At 45.6% G+C, this 16216-nt stretch overlaps 1 protein-coding gene across 5 annotated transcripts in view; it reads left to right on the top strand.

The window, feature by feature from the left end:
• Positions 1-14356, top strand: part of RBM47 (RNA binding motif protein 47) — an 82061-nt gene extending 67705 nt beyond the window's left edge. For 4 of the 5 annotated variants that reach the window (XM_074866037.1, XM_074866042.1, XM_074866041.1 and 1 more), the window contains exons 2-5: positions 4414-5573; positions 7087-7293; positions 10885-11087; positions 11499-14356. In XM_074866037.1, the coding sequence (XP_074722138.1) occupies positions 4414-5573; positions 7087-7293; positions 10885-11087; positions 11499-11756 (1828 nt within the window). In that variant the 3' untranslated portion in view covers positions 11757-14356. The remainder of the gene's footprint in view (positions 1-4413; positions 5574-7086; positions 7294-10884; positions 11088-11498) is intronic. The other variant, XM_074866038.1, reaches the window with a different exon arrangement.
• Positions 14357-16216: the final 1860 nt, after the last annotated feature.

The following is a 16216-nucleotide window of genomic DNA, read 5'->3' as shown; positions in this document are numbered from 1 at the left end:
CTGGCACAAGGGACATCAGCCTTTGGCCCCTCGTTGTTAATCAAGCTGTGGTATTTCTATTTGATAAAAGATCTGCCTGAGTTAATATCAGCCTGCTCACAGTATGCTTTAGGTCAGTCACTGCCAACACAGTAACTTTTCCATTTAATATTCGAGATGTGATGTGAAGAAAGATAGGTTAAAAAGAAGGTAATTAATGTTTAGGGAAAGAACTATTTACACCTCCCAGTTGGCAGCAGGGAAGGAGTTTCATAAGCAAGGGGAAGTGAAATTTGAATGGTTTCAGTGAAACGTGTATGTCTGAGAGTTCACCTGTGTGAGGGAGAGTTCTTAGAGCAGAGACGCTAAACCAAAGGGCTCACAAGCCTGGCTCCTGGTGGGCTGGCAGCAGTTAGCATCCATCTAATGTGATGTTGAACAATCAAGCAGGCTTTACCTTTTTCTGAGGAGAAAAGAAGCCAGTCTTGTTTCAGTCCTGATAATTAATAATTTAAAACTTAGTTATCTCCAGAGCACAACCTTTCTCATTAGCAATTAATATTTTTTGTCTGTCTCTCTTTTATGAATCTTTGCCATCAAGATCAGGTGTACCTTCCTCCTCACAGACTAGAAATGAAGCCCTTGCATTTCCCAAGACACTACATTTTAATGCAGCTTAAATTTTTGCCTCTTCTAGCATTAATCACACTTGGTGGATGTACTGAAATCAGTCTGACTTTATTAAGGCCACTAAACACACAGTATTAGCTCATGCCTTGTGTACACCCACAACACATGGTAGCGAGTTTTCATGAGCAGTTTACTGTAGACTAAAAAAAATGCACAAGTAGGGTTGAACACTTTGGAAACAGGTATTTTTGAAAACAATTTTCTTGAGAGTGATTGCTTTTCACATGAAAAGGTTTGGTTGTGTTGGCAGCCCATTTTCTAAGTCAGTAATAACAGGAGGAGAGAACTCTCAGACCAGACACTCCTGTGTTTTTTCTCATCAAGGTAGATGATATCTGAACTTTATGAAGGTGTTGATTGTGTCATGTGGCAATGAATGTTGTTAAGTATGTATTTAGCTACCTCAAGTAGGACTACACGGGCTCTATAATTGTCTTAAGTAGTATATACTTATGAAACCCAGCTCTGTGGACCTGCACAGAAAAAAATTAAACACATTTGATCATGAATCCTGATTCACAATAAATTACATAGGGATAAGTGCATTTCAGGTTCACAAAGAATTTTTAATTATTCAGTATCATAGACAGTGTATGGTAGTGCTTGCAGCAAAGGTGGCCAATCAGCACTTAGCAGCAGCTTCAAGTACAACTTCCAATACTAGAAATCATCCTGCTGGTGCAATGCAAAGTGCTGGAGAACATGCCCGTTCCTGGACAGACACCGAATTACCAGCTGGTTTCTGGTGGGCTGGGGAAGCTTTGCTCCATCTCTCCTCTCTCCCGGTGCCCATCTGTAGCTTTCTAGACTGTAGCCCCAGCAACTGAGCCCTGCAGATGACAGAATACAGAGACTTTTCTTTTGTAAGTTGACCTAAAACTAATGGTAATGACTTATTTCTAAATTTCTACCCAAACCTGAGGCAATAACTAATTCACTTGCCAACAGGTGGCCCATGTAAAGGTAATGATTATTCCCCAGTAAAGTGTTTAACAAGCTTTTCTTTCATTCAGGGAAAGGTGAAGTCACATTTTTAGGAACAAATTGTCAAGTGAAAAATGAAAATGTTTTTCTCTGCCTTAATTTTTTTAATTATGTCAAATAATTCCCAGGTGTAAAATGAAAATGTGACACATTTAAAAGGGGGAACATTTGAATCTGAGAGAAACGTGTTCATCAACATTTTAAAGGAAGAAGCTATCAAAACTGATGCACTTCCATGAAAGACCTGGCTTCAGAGAAATTATGTTTTCTAAAGTATGCCTGGGCACCAGCATCACTGTTACTTCTACCTTCTCTGCCTCCCACTCTGCTCTCCATACTTTTAAATTAAAATGACTCAGAAGCATTAGCATGTAACACCCATGGCCCAAACACACCTTCAGGATCAGGTCCTACCACAGATCAAAGCTCAGAGGTCTGGTTTCCCAATCCTAAACACATTTAGGAGCTGAACCAGGCACAGTGGTGTTTGCCCTGGCTGCTGCAGAGGCATCTCTTGATACAGACCAGCACAATTCTGGGCAGCAGAGATTTACTGAAAAAAATCTGAGGTGCTAAGATTACTAGGATTTAAATGGGTTTTGTGGAACACACAAATCAGACTTAGGTGCCTAAATTTTGCGCCCATATTTCTGTGGACTTGCGCCTACTGTACTAGTGAAAGACCTACCTGCATGGCAACCAATGCATTGAAAATGGCCAAATCATTCTAACAAAGGGTATATATCACAGTTTTTGTGGGACAGAGAGAAACCTGTGTCCCACTGAATAACACAACTACATAGAATAAATAAATGTAGCTGAAGCTTTGTCCTTTTTTTGGAAAACAATCCTGTCAAACCCAGATTGGGGCATTTCTTATAGTGATTTGCAGAGTTTCCTACAGAGGCCAGTGTTTTTTGACAGTTCCATCAACAAACTGGTCATGAATGCAAATCATGGCAAATGAAACGATGGATGATGCAAAGGCTGATAGAGTTGTAAAAAACAATGAGAAGGAGCCAACATGTAGCACTCAGTAGGTGGGATCTATTCAAAAGGCATGGGATAGGGATGAACACAAGGTTGTGGCATTTAGGAGTAACAAACGCAAGGCATGCCTGCTGCATGGGACATAACCCCAGCAAGTGGTGCTTCTGGAAAGGATTTGGGGTTAGAATTGACAAAAAACTCCACATGGTTTGCTACTGAGAAGGTGTGGAGAAACAGGCCTTGGTGATACAGAGACATGGGGAGAAGAAAAAGGGATGATCTTCATCCCTGTATATAGCAAGGGTGGAAAAGGCTGAAAGCCTAGAGAACTGTCAAAAGAGCCACAAAAACAATTTCAGGTGAAAAAAATACTGATTGTGAAGGAATTCCGGAGTTCAGCCTGCAACTTTTATTAAAAAGACTTGATTACACAACTTAAATATCATCATAAGGCAAAAGCAGAGGCCTTGAAAAACTCTTTAGTCTATCAGAGAATGGTTTAACAAGTAATCTTAGCTGGAAGCAAAAGCCAGACAAATTCTCATGAGAAACACAGCAAGCTTGCTTGTCTGAGGGAGTGATTAGTGAACAAGCCATAAAGGGAAGTGGTGGGGTCTATGGCTCTTTGATTCCTTAAAACCCGGGTCCTTCTGGAAGATACGATTTACTCAGATGTTATAGGACTCAATGTGCAAATAGCAGGAAAATGTAATGGTCCATGTCATATACAACCACTCTCATTAATGATCTGATGGACCTTTCCAGCTTTAAAATGCAATGAATTAACTCTCTCAGAGTCCCAAAGTATCTTATTTAATTGTGCTCAGAGAGGAAGCCCACTGTCTTGCAGTTGTGGTCATTAGCATGGTCATCTCCTCCTGTGTGTCTGCATTTCCTACTCTCTGCCTGTGTTCAAATGCAGAATGAGGTTTCTGAGATTTGCCTTCCTCTTGCTGGCTTGCAGGGCTGTGCTGGCCTCTTGCTCTAAAGCAAGTTTCCTGTCATAAGGGAGTGATTCTCTTCAGCTTTTGTGAAGTCCTGTTGTAATAACAGAAGAAACAAAAACATCAGACGTTGTACCACAAGCAGCAGGCAATCAGAAGCTTGCCAGATTTCCCTTTGCACAAGAGAACAAGAATTGGTCCCCCCCCGATGCTAAAGCGTATTTATTATTTCCTACTCAACAGTTACTGTGAAGGCCTAGAGGAGTGAGGGGTTGTTATCAGATGGAAACCGTGCCTGGTGCTTCTCATGCATTTGCTATCTTTCGACATGGAGTGTGGCACCTGCCACTTGTGCTGTTCAGGAGTAGATGGATTAACTGAGGAATGACTGAGAGGGAGGAAAGGGCTCTGGAGGTGGGAACTGCTGGCTTCATGGCAGTATCTTCCCTTTCCTAATTCTGTGCCAGCTCCTTCCTACCCTTTCAAAGACGAGACAAGCCTTCCCAGGGTCTTGAGGTTTTGAGGTGCTTGGTGGCATCTGTTCATGAGACTTCAGCCTCCTGTGGCAACAGCTCTCAGTGCCAGGGTGGTATGGGCAGGTGATCCTCAGCCGCCCACCTCAAAGAGAGGGTGTGTCTACATCCAGAATGTGCTCCCCCTATAGTATGAATACTCAGGCTGGTGTGGCTTGTCATCTGCTTTTCTGCAACCTTAGTCCCAGTTTGAAAATGAACTCGCAGAACAACTACAGGAAGACAAGAGAGGGGTGGGATTCTGGTGTTAGCTAACAGCTTCTAACAAGTGTCCTCCTTCTTCCTTTGCCCAGGCTTTATCAGGCTGTGAATGAGTTTGACACCATGACTGCTGAGGACTCCACTGCAAGGATGAGCAACGATTCCTCCAATGTGGCTACCACGAAAGTCCCTGAAGGTGTTGCTGGTGCGCCCAATGAGGCAGCTCTGCTGGCCCTCATGGAGCGCACTGGATATAGCATGATCCAGGAGAACGGGCAACGCAAGTACGGTGGCCCTCCTCCTGGATGGGAGGGCCTGCACCCTCCTCGCGGCTGCGAAGTCTTTGTGGGCAAAATCCCCCGTGACGTCTATGAAGATGAGCTCGTCCCTGTGTTTGAGTCCGTCGGCCGCATCTATGAAATGCGCCTGATGATGGACTTTGATGGGAAGAACCGTGGCTACGCCTTTGTGATGTACACGCAGAAGCACGAGGCGAAGCGGGCTGTCAGGGAGCTGAATAACTATGAAATCCGCCCCGGTAGGCTGCTGGGTGTGTGCTGCAGTGTGGATAACTGCCGGCTCTTCATTGGAGGCATTCCCAAGATGAAGAAGAGAGAGGAGATCCTGGAAGAGATTGCCAAGGTGACAGAAGGCGTGCTGGATGTCATCGTGTATGCCAGTGCTGCAGACAAGATGAAGAACAGAGGCTTCGCCTTCGTGGAGTATGAGAGCCATCGAGCAGCGGCAATGGCCAGGAGGAAACTCATGCCGGGAAGGATCCAGCTGTGGGGACACCAAATTGCTGTTGACTGGGCGGAACCAGAGATAGATGTGGATGAAGATGTCATGGAGACTGTTAAAATCCTCTATGTGAGGAATTTAATGATTGAGACCACAGAGGACACCATTAAAAAGGTCTTTGGGCAGTTTAACCCTGGCTGTGTAGAGCGGGTGAAAAAAATACGTGATTACGCCTTTGTGCACTTTACAACCAGGGAAGATGCCATTCACGCCATGAACAACCTTAATGGTGTTGAACTGGAAGGCTCGTGCCTGGAGGTTACCTTGGCCAAGCCGGTAGACAAGGAGCAATATACTCGCTACCAGAAAGCAGCAAAAGGAGGGGCCGCAGCAACGCCTGAAGTAACTCAGCAACCTAATTATGTTTACTCTTGTGATCCATACACACTAGCTTATTATGGATATCCATACAATGCCTTGATCGGGCCCAACAGAGATTACTTTGTGAAAGGTTAGTAAGCACAATTAGGGCATGTAATGGGCAGGTTTGAGCTCAGGCTGGTGTGACCCAAGGTCTGCCTGAGCCAAAGGACACCTGGTGCTATGCACTTTTTTCTTAAACACTCTTTTATATGTCTTTTTGTCATATTTCTGTTTGGTATCATTTTAATCTGTGACTATACAGAGTGTATTTATCTATAAATAATTGCTAATGTATAGGCCAGTATGAGGGAGGCATCAAAAATATGGTTAAGAATGAGCTAATGGACCAAGCATGGGATGGGGAAGAGAGCGAGCTGGTTTTTATGAGTGCTGTACTAAGTCTGAACAAGTCCAAGGACTCCAGCTTCTGATGCCTCCTTCCAAAGAGCCAGAGTCTCAGTATTAGAGATTATGACAGAGTGCTCCCTTTGCCTTCTCCTGGAGGTGTGGCTACGGTGACCTGGTCATCCAAAAGAAGGGATGTCAGGAGAAGCCTCGGGAGCTCTCCAGGTGTTATTTGTCCTCTGCGTTAAAATGACAGTAGTGCTGTGTCCTTTATAAAGTCATTTGAGAACTACAAGCAGAAGGAATCATGGGAGTGCAAAATAATTCTTTTACTATGTATACTTTAATTAGGTATCTGTTACAGTCATTAAAAATTAACCAAAAATCAGTTATTCATAAAAAACCCTAGCAGCTATAACTGGTGTTATAATTACAATTATCCTGTACTTACAGGAATTATAGTTTCCTGAAATGCAATGAGTATTTCCATATAACAGGCAGTTTAGCATGCATATATTCTTAAGGCACCCACATAAACCAAGAAATATTTTTAACCCTAGTTGATCAAAAATTTCAGCTTCTTCTCAATTTCCAGATTTGTACTTGAAATGAACTATAAAGGAGTTAACTGACAATCTAAATATTCAATTAGGCCATCGTAGAGTGCATTAATACTGCAGTGTCCAAAGTACTATCATAACGTGCATGGAGTCGCTAAGACAAATAAAGGCAATATTTTTGGAGATGGGATATATTCACATTACTAATAAAATAGCAGAGAATGCAAACAACGCTAGTAAAAACATATGTGATGGTGGGACAAGGTTGGTTAAAGGGCAGGTACAACTTCAGGCCATCTCTGCAGGGTCCCATCATGGCCAGCTGAGAGGCTGGGTCTCCTCTGGAGGACAGATGAGAGCAGAAGCTGTTCCTACTGCATAGAAATCACCCTGGAGGAGCCCCTCTCTCTGCTGAGTGCATTATACCCATAACACTGGCCACGAGAGTTGCATCAGTATAAATAAGCAATTAATGTATGGTCAGAAACATCAAGAGGAAATCTTGCCTAGGCTTACTGGGTGCTTCTAAGGCCAAACTCTTTTCCTAAGCAAAGTCACTAAGACTCAGATCAAACTAACTTCAGCAGCCTCATTTCTAAGCACATGCCTCTTGATCTCAGCCTGGGGCTGTTCATGCTCCCCACAGGGCTGTCGCTCTCTGTTATTCACCATCCTCTTCTATGTTGTTATCATAAGCAGGCAGCATACGAGGCAGAGGGCGAGGTGCAGCTGGCAACAGAGCCCCAGGCCCCAGGGGCTCCTACCTGGGGGGATACTCCGCCGGCCGTGGCATCTACAGCAGGTACCACGAAGGCAAAGGAAAACAGCAAGAGAAAGGATATGAGCTGGTACCCAACCTGGAGCTACCTGCAGTCAATCCGGTGGCCATTAAGCCTGGTGCAGGTTAGTATGTGCAATGAGGGGAGGAAAGCAGAGGTTGCGGGTGAGGTCCCACTCCAAGCCCCATGTCAGGCATGTGGGGACCCCTCCAGGGCCAGCCCATGGCTGCAGCAGTGGGGACAGCCCTGGGGCCAGAGCTCAGCACTCCCCTGTGCCGGATGCCTCATGACCCTAGCCAGGCTTTCTGCAAACAAGAGGCATGCAGAGGGACAGGGGACGTGAGCACCTGGGAGCTCTTCAGGCCAAAGAAAAAAGGGGCTGAAGCTGTGTTCACTCCTCCTGTCCCCTTCTGCACCTTCTCAGGAGGAAGAGGACTTTCCTCTCCATCTAGTCATTCACACTAGAGCATGGTGACTAAGAGTAATCTTCCTCTCTTTTGATTTCTTCAATGCTAATTTCAGCCTGGGAGATTCCCACCCCAGATTTCCAGCCAGGCCAGACCTCTCCCTTGCTTAGTTTGTTTTCTCCAGTGTTACAAGGCTGGGAAAAGCACCTGGGGCTTTCCCATTGCAAGAAAGTCCATCGCTGAGGCAAGCTCCTCCGTCCCCAGCAGCAGCATGGAGATGGAGCAATGGAAGGAGCCCTCAGGGTCCAGCTTGCCATTATGCAGCGCCTACAGGAGAGCTCTCAGCTCTGCTGGGCTGCAGGGTGCCCACCCAAAAGGGCCAGGGCAGGGATTGCCACCTTCTGCCACATCCTCAGCTTAATATCCAGCCCTTGCCCTTCCCAGGTGAACGGGATGAAGGCTGAAGCCCTGCAATTCCTCAAGATCCTGTTTGGAAAGATTTTTATTTGGAAAAGCATCCTGAGGAAGAAGGTCCTTGCAGGTGATGGGAGAAAGTCCTCTTGCAGAAGTCCTCAGGTGTTCTCCCCATTCCTCTCTCCAAATAAATTATAACTGCAGGACCTAAGTGGTGTTTAATAATGGACCTACAGTGGTTTCCCAAAACACGTTCCAAACTACAGCTTGCATCTAATGAAGGCTGTGAAGAGTTCTTCATAACAGCTGGATGAGAATCTGAGAAGAATTCCAGAGACAAAGGAAGGCTGTTAAGATTAGAGCCATTTCCAAAGGAAGATCAGACTTCCTGAGAAAACTGCCCACTCACAATCAGAAAATACTGCTATGCATGTTTGTAAAGATACTTTAGGAATTCCAGGTATTACTAAAGGATGCTTGAAAAGTGGGCTTTGAAATGCACGCCTATTAGTCTGTAATTCATTCAACTGCCAAACAAAAGCCTGAAGCTCAAGTCTAAATGTTTCTATGCTTGAAGCATGTTGAGATTCAGACTTCTTTGTCGGGTCTTCCCCTCTCATATGGTTCCAGCACAGCCTCTGAGCACAGAAGCACCCAACCTGTTTTCCCCAACCAGATCAGATGATCTAGTAAGAGGTACCACAGGCGAGACTTTCCTCTGTTATTAAAAGGGTATGGCTCTGAAAGCACATTACCAGAACAGAGGAATAGACATGTACCAACTCTGCAAAGTTTCCTACTGTTTAGAACAACTTTGAAGCTCATTTCTTTGAAAATGGTTAGAAAACTCCTAAGAGGTCACCCCAAAATCACAGATGCCTGTTACTGCTTTTCTGCCAGAAGTTACTGCAGAATGGAGCACGAGCTCTCTGCCTTTGCTTTGGTGAGAAATTATTATCCAGGTTATTTAAACCAGTGATAAAGCTGGTTTGAGCTGACCAGGTGGACTTGGTGTAGAAGGAAAACTGGAAAAGCTCACAGGTGGAGGTCTCTGCGTGAGGAAATAGTGGTAGTCCACTGGCATTGGAAACACCTTTGCCTGAAAGATATCCGATCAGATCCCTTGTTGCAGTCTCTCAGATCAAAACAAGAGTACTGCTTGCTGGCACCTGTCCTTCCTACAGGCAGAATTGCACACTTCCACATTGCAAAGTTTCATCCCAGTGAAAGAAACCCGTGTGCATATTTGGCTTCATTTCTGACTTACTGGCTGCACCTCCCACAGATGCCAACATCACCTCTTAGTCCATCATTTATTGATTACTCTGTTCACCTTGTGAATATCCTTACTGCTGAAGGTTCACAAGCTGAATGCTGAAGTGTGCACTATGAGGCAATGATGGAAATCATAGCATCATAGAATGGTTTGGGTTGGAAGGGACCTTTAAAGATCATCTAGTCCAAACCCTGTCATGGGCAGGGACACCTTCCACTAAACCAGGTTGCTCAAAGCCCCGTCCAACCTGGCCTTGAACACTTCCAGGGAGGGGGCAGCCACAACTTATCTGGGCAACCTGTTCCAGTGTCTCACCACCCTCACAGTGAAGAATTTCTTCCTTGCATCTCATCTAAATCTACCCTTTTTTACTTTAAAACCATTACCCCTCATCCTATCGCTAGACTCTCTGATAAAGAGTCCCTCCCCATCTTTCCTGTAGCCCCCTTTAAGTACTGAAAGGCCACTATAAGATCTCCTCGGACACTTCTCTTCTCCAGACTGAACAACCCCAACTCTCTCAGCCTTTCCTCACAGGAGAAGTGCTCCAGCCCTCTGATCATTTTTGTGGCCCTCCTCTGGACCACTTGAGTAGCTGGATGTCCGTTTTGTGCTGTGGACCCCAGAGCTGAACACAGTGCTGCAGGTGGGCTCTCACGAGAGTGGAGTAGAGGGGGAGAATCACCTTCCTCAACCTGCTGGCCACACTTCTTTTGATGCACCCCAGGATGCAGTTGGCTTTCTGGGCTGTGGGTGTACACTGCCGGCTCATGTCCAATTATTGTGTTTATTGGGAGTGTTCAGCAAAGCACATTTCTTCCCTAAGCAGTGCCACGAAGCTCCATTTTGGACCATGTACAAATTCACCATCTCTGAACACCATCATTCTGACCAGAGCGTTTTCCCTTTGTCTGAAAGACCTTAGCTCTAATTATTTTGCATTTTCCAATTTTGGCATGAGGGAGTATTCTCTAAAGAGCAATTTTTTTTTTTTTTTTTTTTGGTGTCATTAAATAGATTGATCCTGTAGCAGAGAGATGGGATAAAACATAGTTAGCTGAATCAGTCCTGGGAAATGCATAATAGTCAATGAGTTGATATTTTGCAGGGTTGGCCAAAGGATCGCATATAGACTGGACCAGTTGCTGCCTGCAACTTCTGAAGTACAAACCACACTCTTTCCCAGAGCAGCTCTGTCTATGGTAGTTACACATCCCTTGATCTCAACAGCTGGAGCAGGGACCCCACCAGGACAATATGCACTCTCACCCATCCCTGTGCTCAGGCCACACTCTTGGCCAGGGGCGAGGACAGTGGTGGTCAGAAGGGGCTGTGTAAATCCAGGCCTCAGTTCCCAGTCCTCAGCAGGGCTCTGGCCCTGGAACACCCATGCCAGGAGCATGGGGGAAAATGCTGGGCAGAGCAGGCAGCACCGAGCCCAGCACTGTGCATCAGCCATGGTGCCCCAGGTCCCCTGCCAGCACACAGGGCTACCTGCCCTGATGAGAGCAGTGCAGGACTGCTGTGGGAGAGCTGGCGCAGCCATGAGGGAGGGCTCTTTGAGATGAGGTCCTGGAGACCCTCTCCTAATGCACCTGATGTGTCTGGTCTCTCCTAGTGGCCATCCCTGCCATTGGTGCCCAGTACTCCATGTTTCAGGCCGCACCGCCGGCCAAGATGATGGAAGACGGCAAAATCCACACTGTCGAGCACATCATCAACCCTATAGCTGTCCAGCAGGACCCAGCCAGCGCGGCAGCTGCCGCAGCAGCTGCAGCCGCAGCTGTAATACCAGCTGTCTCAACGCCTCCCCCCTTCCAGGTGAGTTCAGCACGTAATCCCTGCTTCCCACACATCCCACTTCCCGCACATCCCGCTTCCCATACGTCCTGCTCTGCATACCCAGGGCCAGGGAAAGCCTGGTCTCTTGCCCTGCTCCCATTCAGGAGGTGCTGTAGAGGATATTGTGGTGCCCAACAGCCCTGCAGTACATCTGACCTGTCTTAGACATCTGCACTTCAGACAGCTGCTCTCCCCCTATGGGGTACCAAATCTGGGACAGAGGGAACAGTCCCCCATGACAGCGTAACTCACAACCAACAGGGCACACGCTGCCTACCCTCCCGTTATCACCTCCCCTTCTAGGGGGTTTGCAATTCAGGGGGTGGAAACAAAGTGTTACAGTAATTTAAGCACTTTTATAGAGGTCTGAACCCAATGCTTTGCTTCCAGGGCCGCCCCATCACGCCGGTGTACACCATGGCCCCCAATGTGCAGCGGATCCCCGCCGCTGGGATTTACGGGACAAGTTACGTGCCGTTCGCAGCACCCGCTGCGGCAACAGCAACAATAGCCACGCTACAGAAGAATGCTGCAGCTGCTGCTGCTGCAGCCGCCGCTGCCTACGGGGGATACGCCGGCTACATCCCCCCAGCGTTCCCGGCCGCCACCATCCAGGTCCCCATCCATGATGTCTACCAGACGTACTGAGACTGTCGGCAGAGGAGGGGGGCAGAGAAACACACACTGAAGGAACACTTTACTATTTATGAAGAAAGAACCGTCTGCGAAAGAGTAAACGTTTGGGCTTGGTAAACTGATGCAGAAAGTGAAGAATGTCATAGAAAACCATGTTTGAAATATTTTCTACGCTTGAAGTTTTCACTAACTTTTTTAGGCTATTTTTAAAATTTAACATGCCTGTATTCATACATTTCTAAAGGACCTCAATGCATCCAGCCCACCGCTGACGTGCATTTATACGCATCCTAGTGGGGTTGCATAGGGTCTTTTTTTTTTTTTTTAGCAGTTATATTTTCAATATATTTGTGGTATGAAGGTTATTTTTTAGTAACTTCTGCACTCCAGAGATGTCTATTTTGTAGTGCCTTTAATAATATATCAGCTATATATTAAAAAGCACACCTGAGCAGCTAGGGAAACTTTTAACAATATATTTTGAAGAATATATTCAATATTTAAAGAATACATACCTTAGATTTTTTTTAAAGAAAAAAACAACAAGTATCTTATTTAAAAAAAATTATACTGGAAAGTGCAATTTGAAAAATGTGCAAGACCTCTGAATTTTTGTGCTGGCATTAATACAATCTGCTCGTTCTTATTTGAAATCAGAAGTAACTAATATTGCCTTTTTGGGAGAAAGAGAAAAAAAGCCTCCTCACACAAACCTCTTCACAGTGTGATTTGCAGGCTTGTGTTAAGTAAAGGAAAGGCTCTGAGTTTTCCTTAACAACTGGATTTTCTATTTATTGAAGCTACTTGTAGTTGGAGCACGTGCAGAAACAAGTAGCCGATATTTCATGCGAGGTGTCTTGAGTTAGATCTTCATCCAGTATAAAGCCTAGGCTCTTTTTCAACGCTCTATATTTTATTCTTTGAAGTATATGTTGTAGTGACTGAGAATGTATGCTGCCGTCGGCAAGAGGAGGTGCGCGCTCGCTGAGAGGATGTGCAGCATTACTTACCCATCGCTCCATCATGTTCCATGAGAAATTTCTGAGGTACTAGGGGTGGTAGTGATACTGGAATTAGTGAAACAGGTCTAGCCTCCCTCCCGCCCTCCCTTCCACGCTTAATTCCCCTTCTCCGCAACTGGAGTTGTACATGCACATCAGGGGCGGGAGCGGTTAGACCTGATGATTTTAAGACATAGAGCTTGTAAATATCTTTTAATATACATTTTAAAAGTCATTTTATGTTGCAAATTTACATGGTATGTGGTTTGTCACAAAACAAAAACATTTTATTGCAATGTTATAAAAAAGTTTGTTTTATTAAGAAGTAAATATATTATTGCAGTGTTTTGTGGCCTGTTTAAAGGCTTTTATTTAGTAGTGCGGTGAATGTAAAATATAGTAAAACGGTAAAGAAATATCTTGCCCATTGTATGAAGTGCATCAGCCCTGCAAACACAGCTCCAGTGACATGAGGTGTGAAGCAGGGAGTGAGTAAACAATGTTCCTTTACTTTTTGTGGTATAAGTACCAACCAAAGGGGTTTCATATTGAGTATATTTTGACAACTGAACCGCTTCCAGACCACGCCCAGCTCAGTTAAGTGACCTTTTAATACACTTTTTTTTCCTTGCCTCAAAATTGAGGGGTTGTTTTTCAGGTGCTCTTGCTCAGCCAAGCTGAGCTCTCCTTAACCCTGTCGACCTGTTAGCGAAAGCACTGTGAGGTTAACCATTAGGTCGGACTCTGCCCCTCTGCGCCCCATCCTGGGAGACTTTTATTGTCTGTCCCTGCACTCTGAAAGTGCACCCAGACCTTAGCCCTGAGGCCCTGCCCCTTTGTAGGGTGAGAAGAGGTGATTTGGGCAAAGCCCCACAGGGGAAGCCCCAACATGGAGGCCGGTGCTCTCTCCTCCGGCCCTCTGGCTAAGGCCTTACATGGCTCAACACTAAATGCCGCTGTGGATCCATGGGCCCTGCACAAACACCCCTGGGGTCGGGAAAATGCAGTCTAGTTGTTTGGGTCTCTGCTGGCCCCCTTCCAGCACGAGGCCACGACCGACCCACAGAGGAGGGATGAAGGGTGATAGCTCCCTTCCCACTCATCCTTTCCCCACCAACAGGATGAGGGTCCTGCCACTCATAGAGGTGCAGGGAAAGAAAGGAGCCAACGAGGGCAAACCCCGAGGCACCCCAGGCCACCGGTGGGTGCTGCCTGCGCTACAGCAGGAGCAGGCAGGAGCTGGCAGCAGGCAGGAGCCGGCAGCACCCAGGAACGCAGGCAGCACCTGGGGATGCAGGCAGCTGAGCCTTCCGCCCATGGCCTGTCTTTTACACTTGCTTCTAAACCATTTCATGTACACTACTACTGAGGTAAGTCTGATAACTTGAAATGTGAACATCTTTAGGTTAAGAACAAACTATTCAAAGAAAAAAAAATATATTAAAAAAAACAAAACAGAACTAGTGTGCCTTATTCTCAAAAGAGCTGATATTTTAGATGTTTTATTGTATCTCTGTTCTCTGTACTGTCAGAAGCCTCTGAGTTTTAGTTCTTGCTCCATTTACGGTACATTTCTAGGATGTAGTGAATAAAGCATTCTTTAAAAATGGAGACTGTTATTTCATTGCCACATCCCACTGCCAGGTTTAGCCACTCTGCCAAAGCTGTGCTCCCCTCTGAGCTAGAGAGAGGGTGTTTGGGGCAGGAGGGGAGCGGGGCGCCGCAGCCAACATCCCCACAGGCTCCTGCGGGGAGGGGAGATGCACTGGCCCACTGGCTCCCCTACCCCACCGCCTGCAGAGGACAGGGACCTTCCCAGCAGGCCTACTGGGCATCTCCCCATTCTTCCAGCAGCCTCTGATCAGCCTAAATCTCTTTTCACATCCAGTGAAGCTGAAGCTGGCATCCCTCCATGCTTTCCATCCACCCAGTGCACAAAACTCCTGTAGCTCTGTTGCATGTCATCGCTGCAGGGCAGAAGTGCTGTGGACTGGCATGTCATTTTCATCTCAGCATGCTCCACCCTTCAAACACACAGAAAGCTAAGCTGTACCTCTTGGCAGTATTTGCAGTCCTCCAGAATGCCTGGCTGTTTCCCTGGTGTAAGTCCACCTGGGGAAAATTTGCTGCAAATACCAAGTCTGGGGAGAAGAGCAATGTGAGGGAGCAGAGGTAAACTGAGGCACAGCAGAGAGATGGGAGAGGTGTTGGCCACCAAGGCAGGGACTAGCGCTAGTAAATAATCCAAAAGAGAAGGAGACAAGAATAAATAGTGCATGAGCTTCTACGTCCCTCATAAGAAAGCAAAAAGTGTCTGTAACTTCCTACCTCTAGCATCATTTTTCATAATGCAATTAGGACAAGGCACTTTATGCCAACATGCCTTGGTTTTCCTGAAGGATATTAATCATGAGAGGTTTCCTTAATCTTTTTTTGTGCACAGAAATGGAAAGAAAATACATTTTTAAAATTTTTTTGCAGGATTTGGGGATGGGGATAGAGTCACCTAATTTTGCCTGTTTTCCCTGTATAAACATTGCAGGTTTGGTTTGGGAGTCTGTGTGGCCCAGAAATCATTTCAGGTCAATCTATCTTGCTCAGAGAATGGGTCATCAACATGATGCTAAAAACAGCTTTCAAGGAGATATAGCCACAATAGGAAACTCACCTGTCAGACAAATCATCAAGTCACACAAGAAGACTAATGTCTTCTCCTCAATTCATTGCTGACCTTTCCACTCGCTAGAGGTCCACCAAGTTCCTTCTCTCATGAGAAAGAAGCAAGTAACCACCAGCAAAACACAGCCCTTTACTGGTGTTCAGACATGAGGCATGCCCTTCACAAAAAGCAACATTTTCCAAATGAGGTGAAGAACTGTGCCCCACTGAAACGTGTTTCTGGCTTTTTCCCCCTTCCCTTTATTCAAACTACCCAAGATTAAAATGAATCTATGCAGCTTTTTCTACACAGACATTTTACTAGATAATTTTTTTGTTTTCTTAGACCGCTGGTTTCTGACTTCAGTTTTGTAAGATCTTAATTAATGATTAATCCATGGTAAAGTTGAAATATGCAAGTCATTCTCGGGATATTAACATAAACAATGCCACAGAAATGCAACTGTGCTTTCAAGATGACCTTGCTGCCTTGGGAACGTCAGGAGCTCTGCTGAGGCCTTGGGCACTGTGACAACTTAACACGCTGCCAAGTCGACCCCATTGCCTTTCTGATCTTGAAGAGCAGACCTGCAACTTCCCTGGCTGGTATCGACCTAAGTTGCTAAAAACCAGCTTTGACTTTCTTCAGGAAACACCACCTATTAACACAACTATGATACAGCTACTATATACAGATTAACAAGAAATTCAAGTGGATTAACACCACTCTGATATTGCAATATCTCATTTATATAAGCACTAGAGCTCAAAGTATATGCAAAATGCATCTTTGATATGTCTGAAAAGGTATAT

Source organism: Strix uralensis, chromosome 4 (genome assembly GCF_047716275.1).
Source record: "Strix uralensis isolate ZFMK-TIS-50842 chromosome 4, bStrUra1, whole genome shotgun sequence".
Taxonomy (NCBI): Eukaryota; Metazoa; Chordata; class Aves; order Strigiformes; family Strigidae; genus Strix; species Strix uralensis.
The sequence above is the reverse complement of the archived record's forward strand: the minus strand, read 5'-3'. Positions and strand labels throughout refer to the sequence as shown.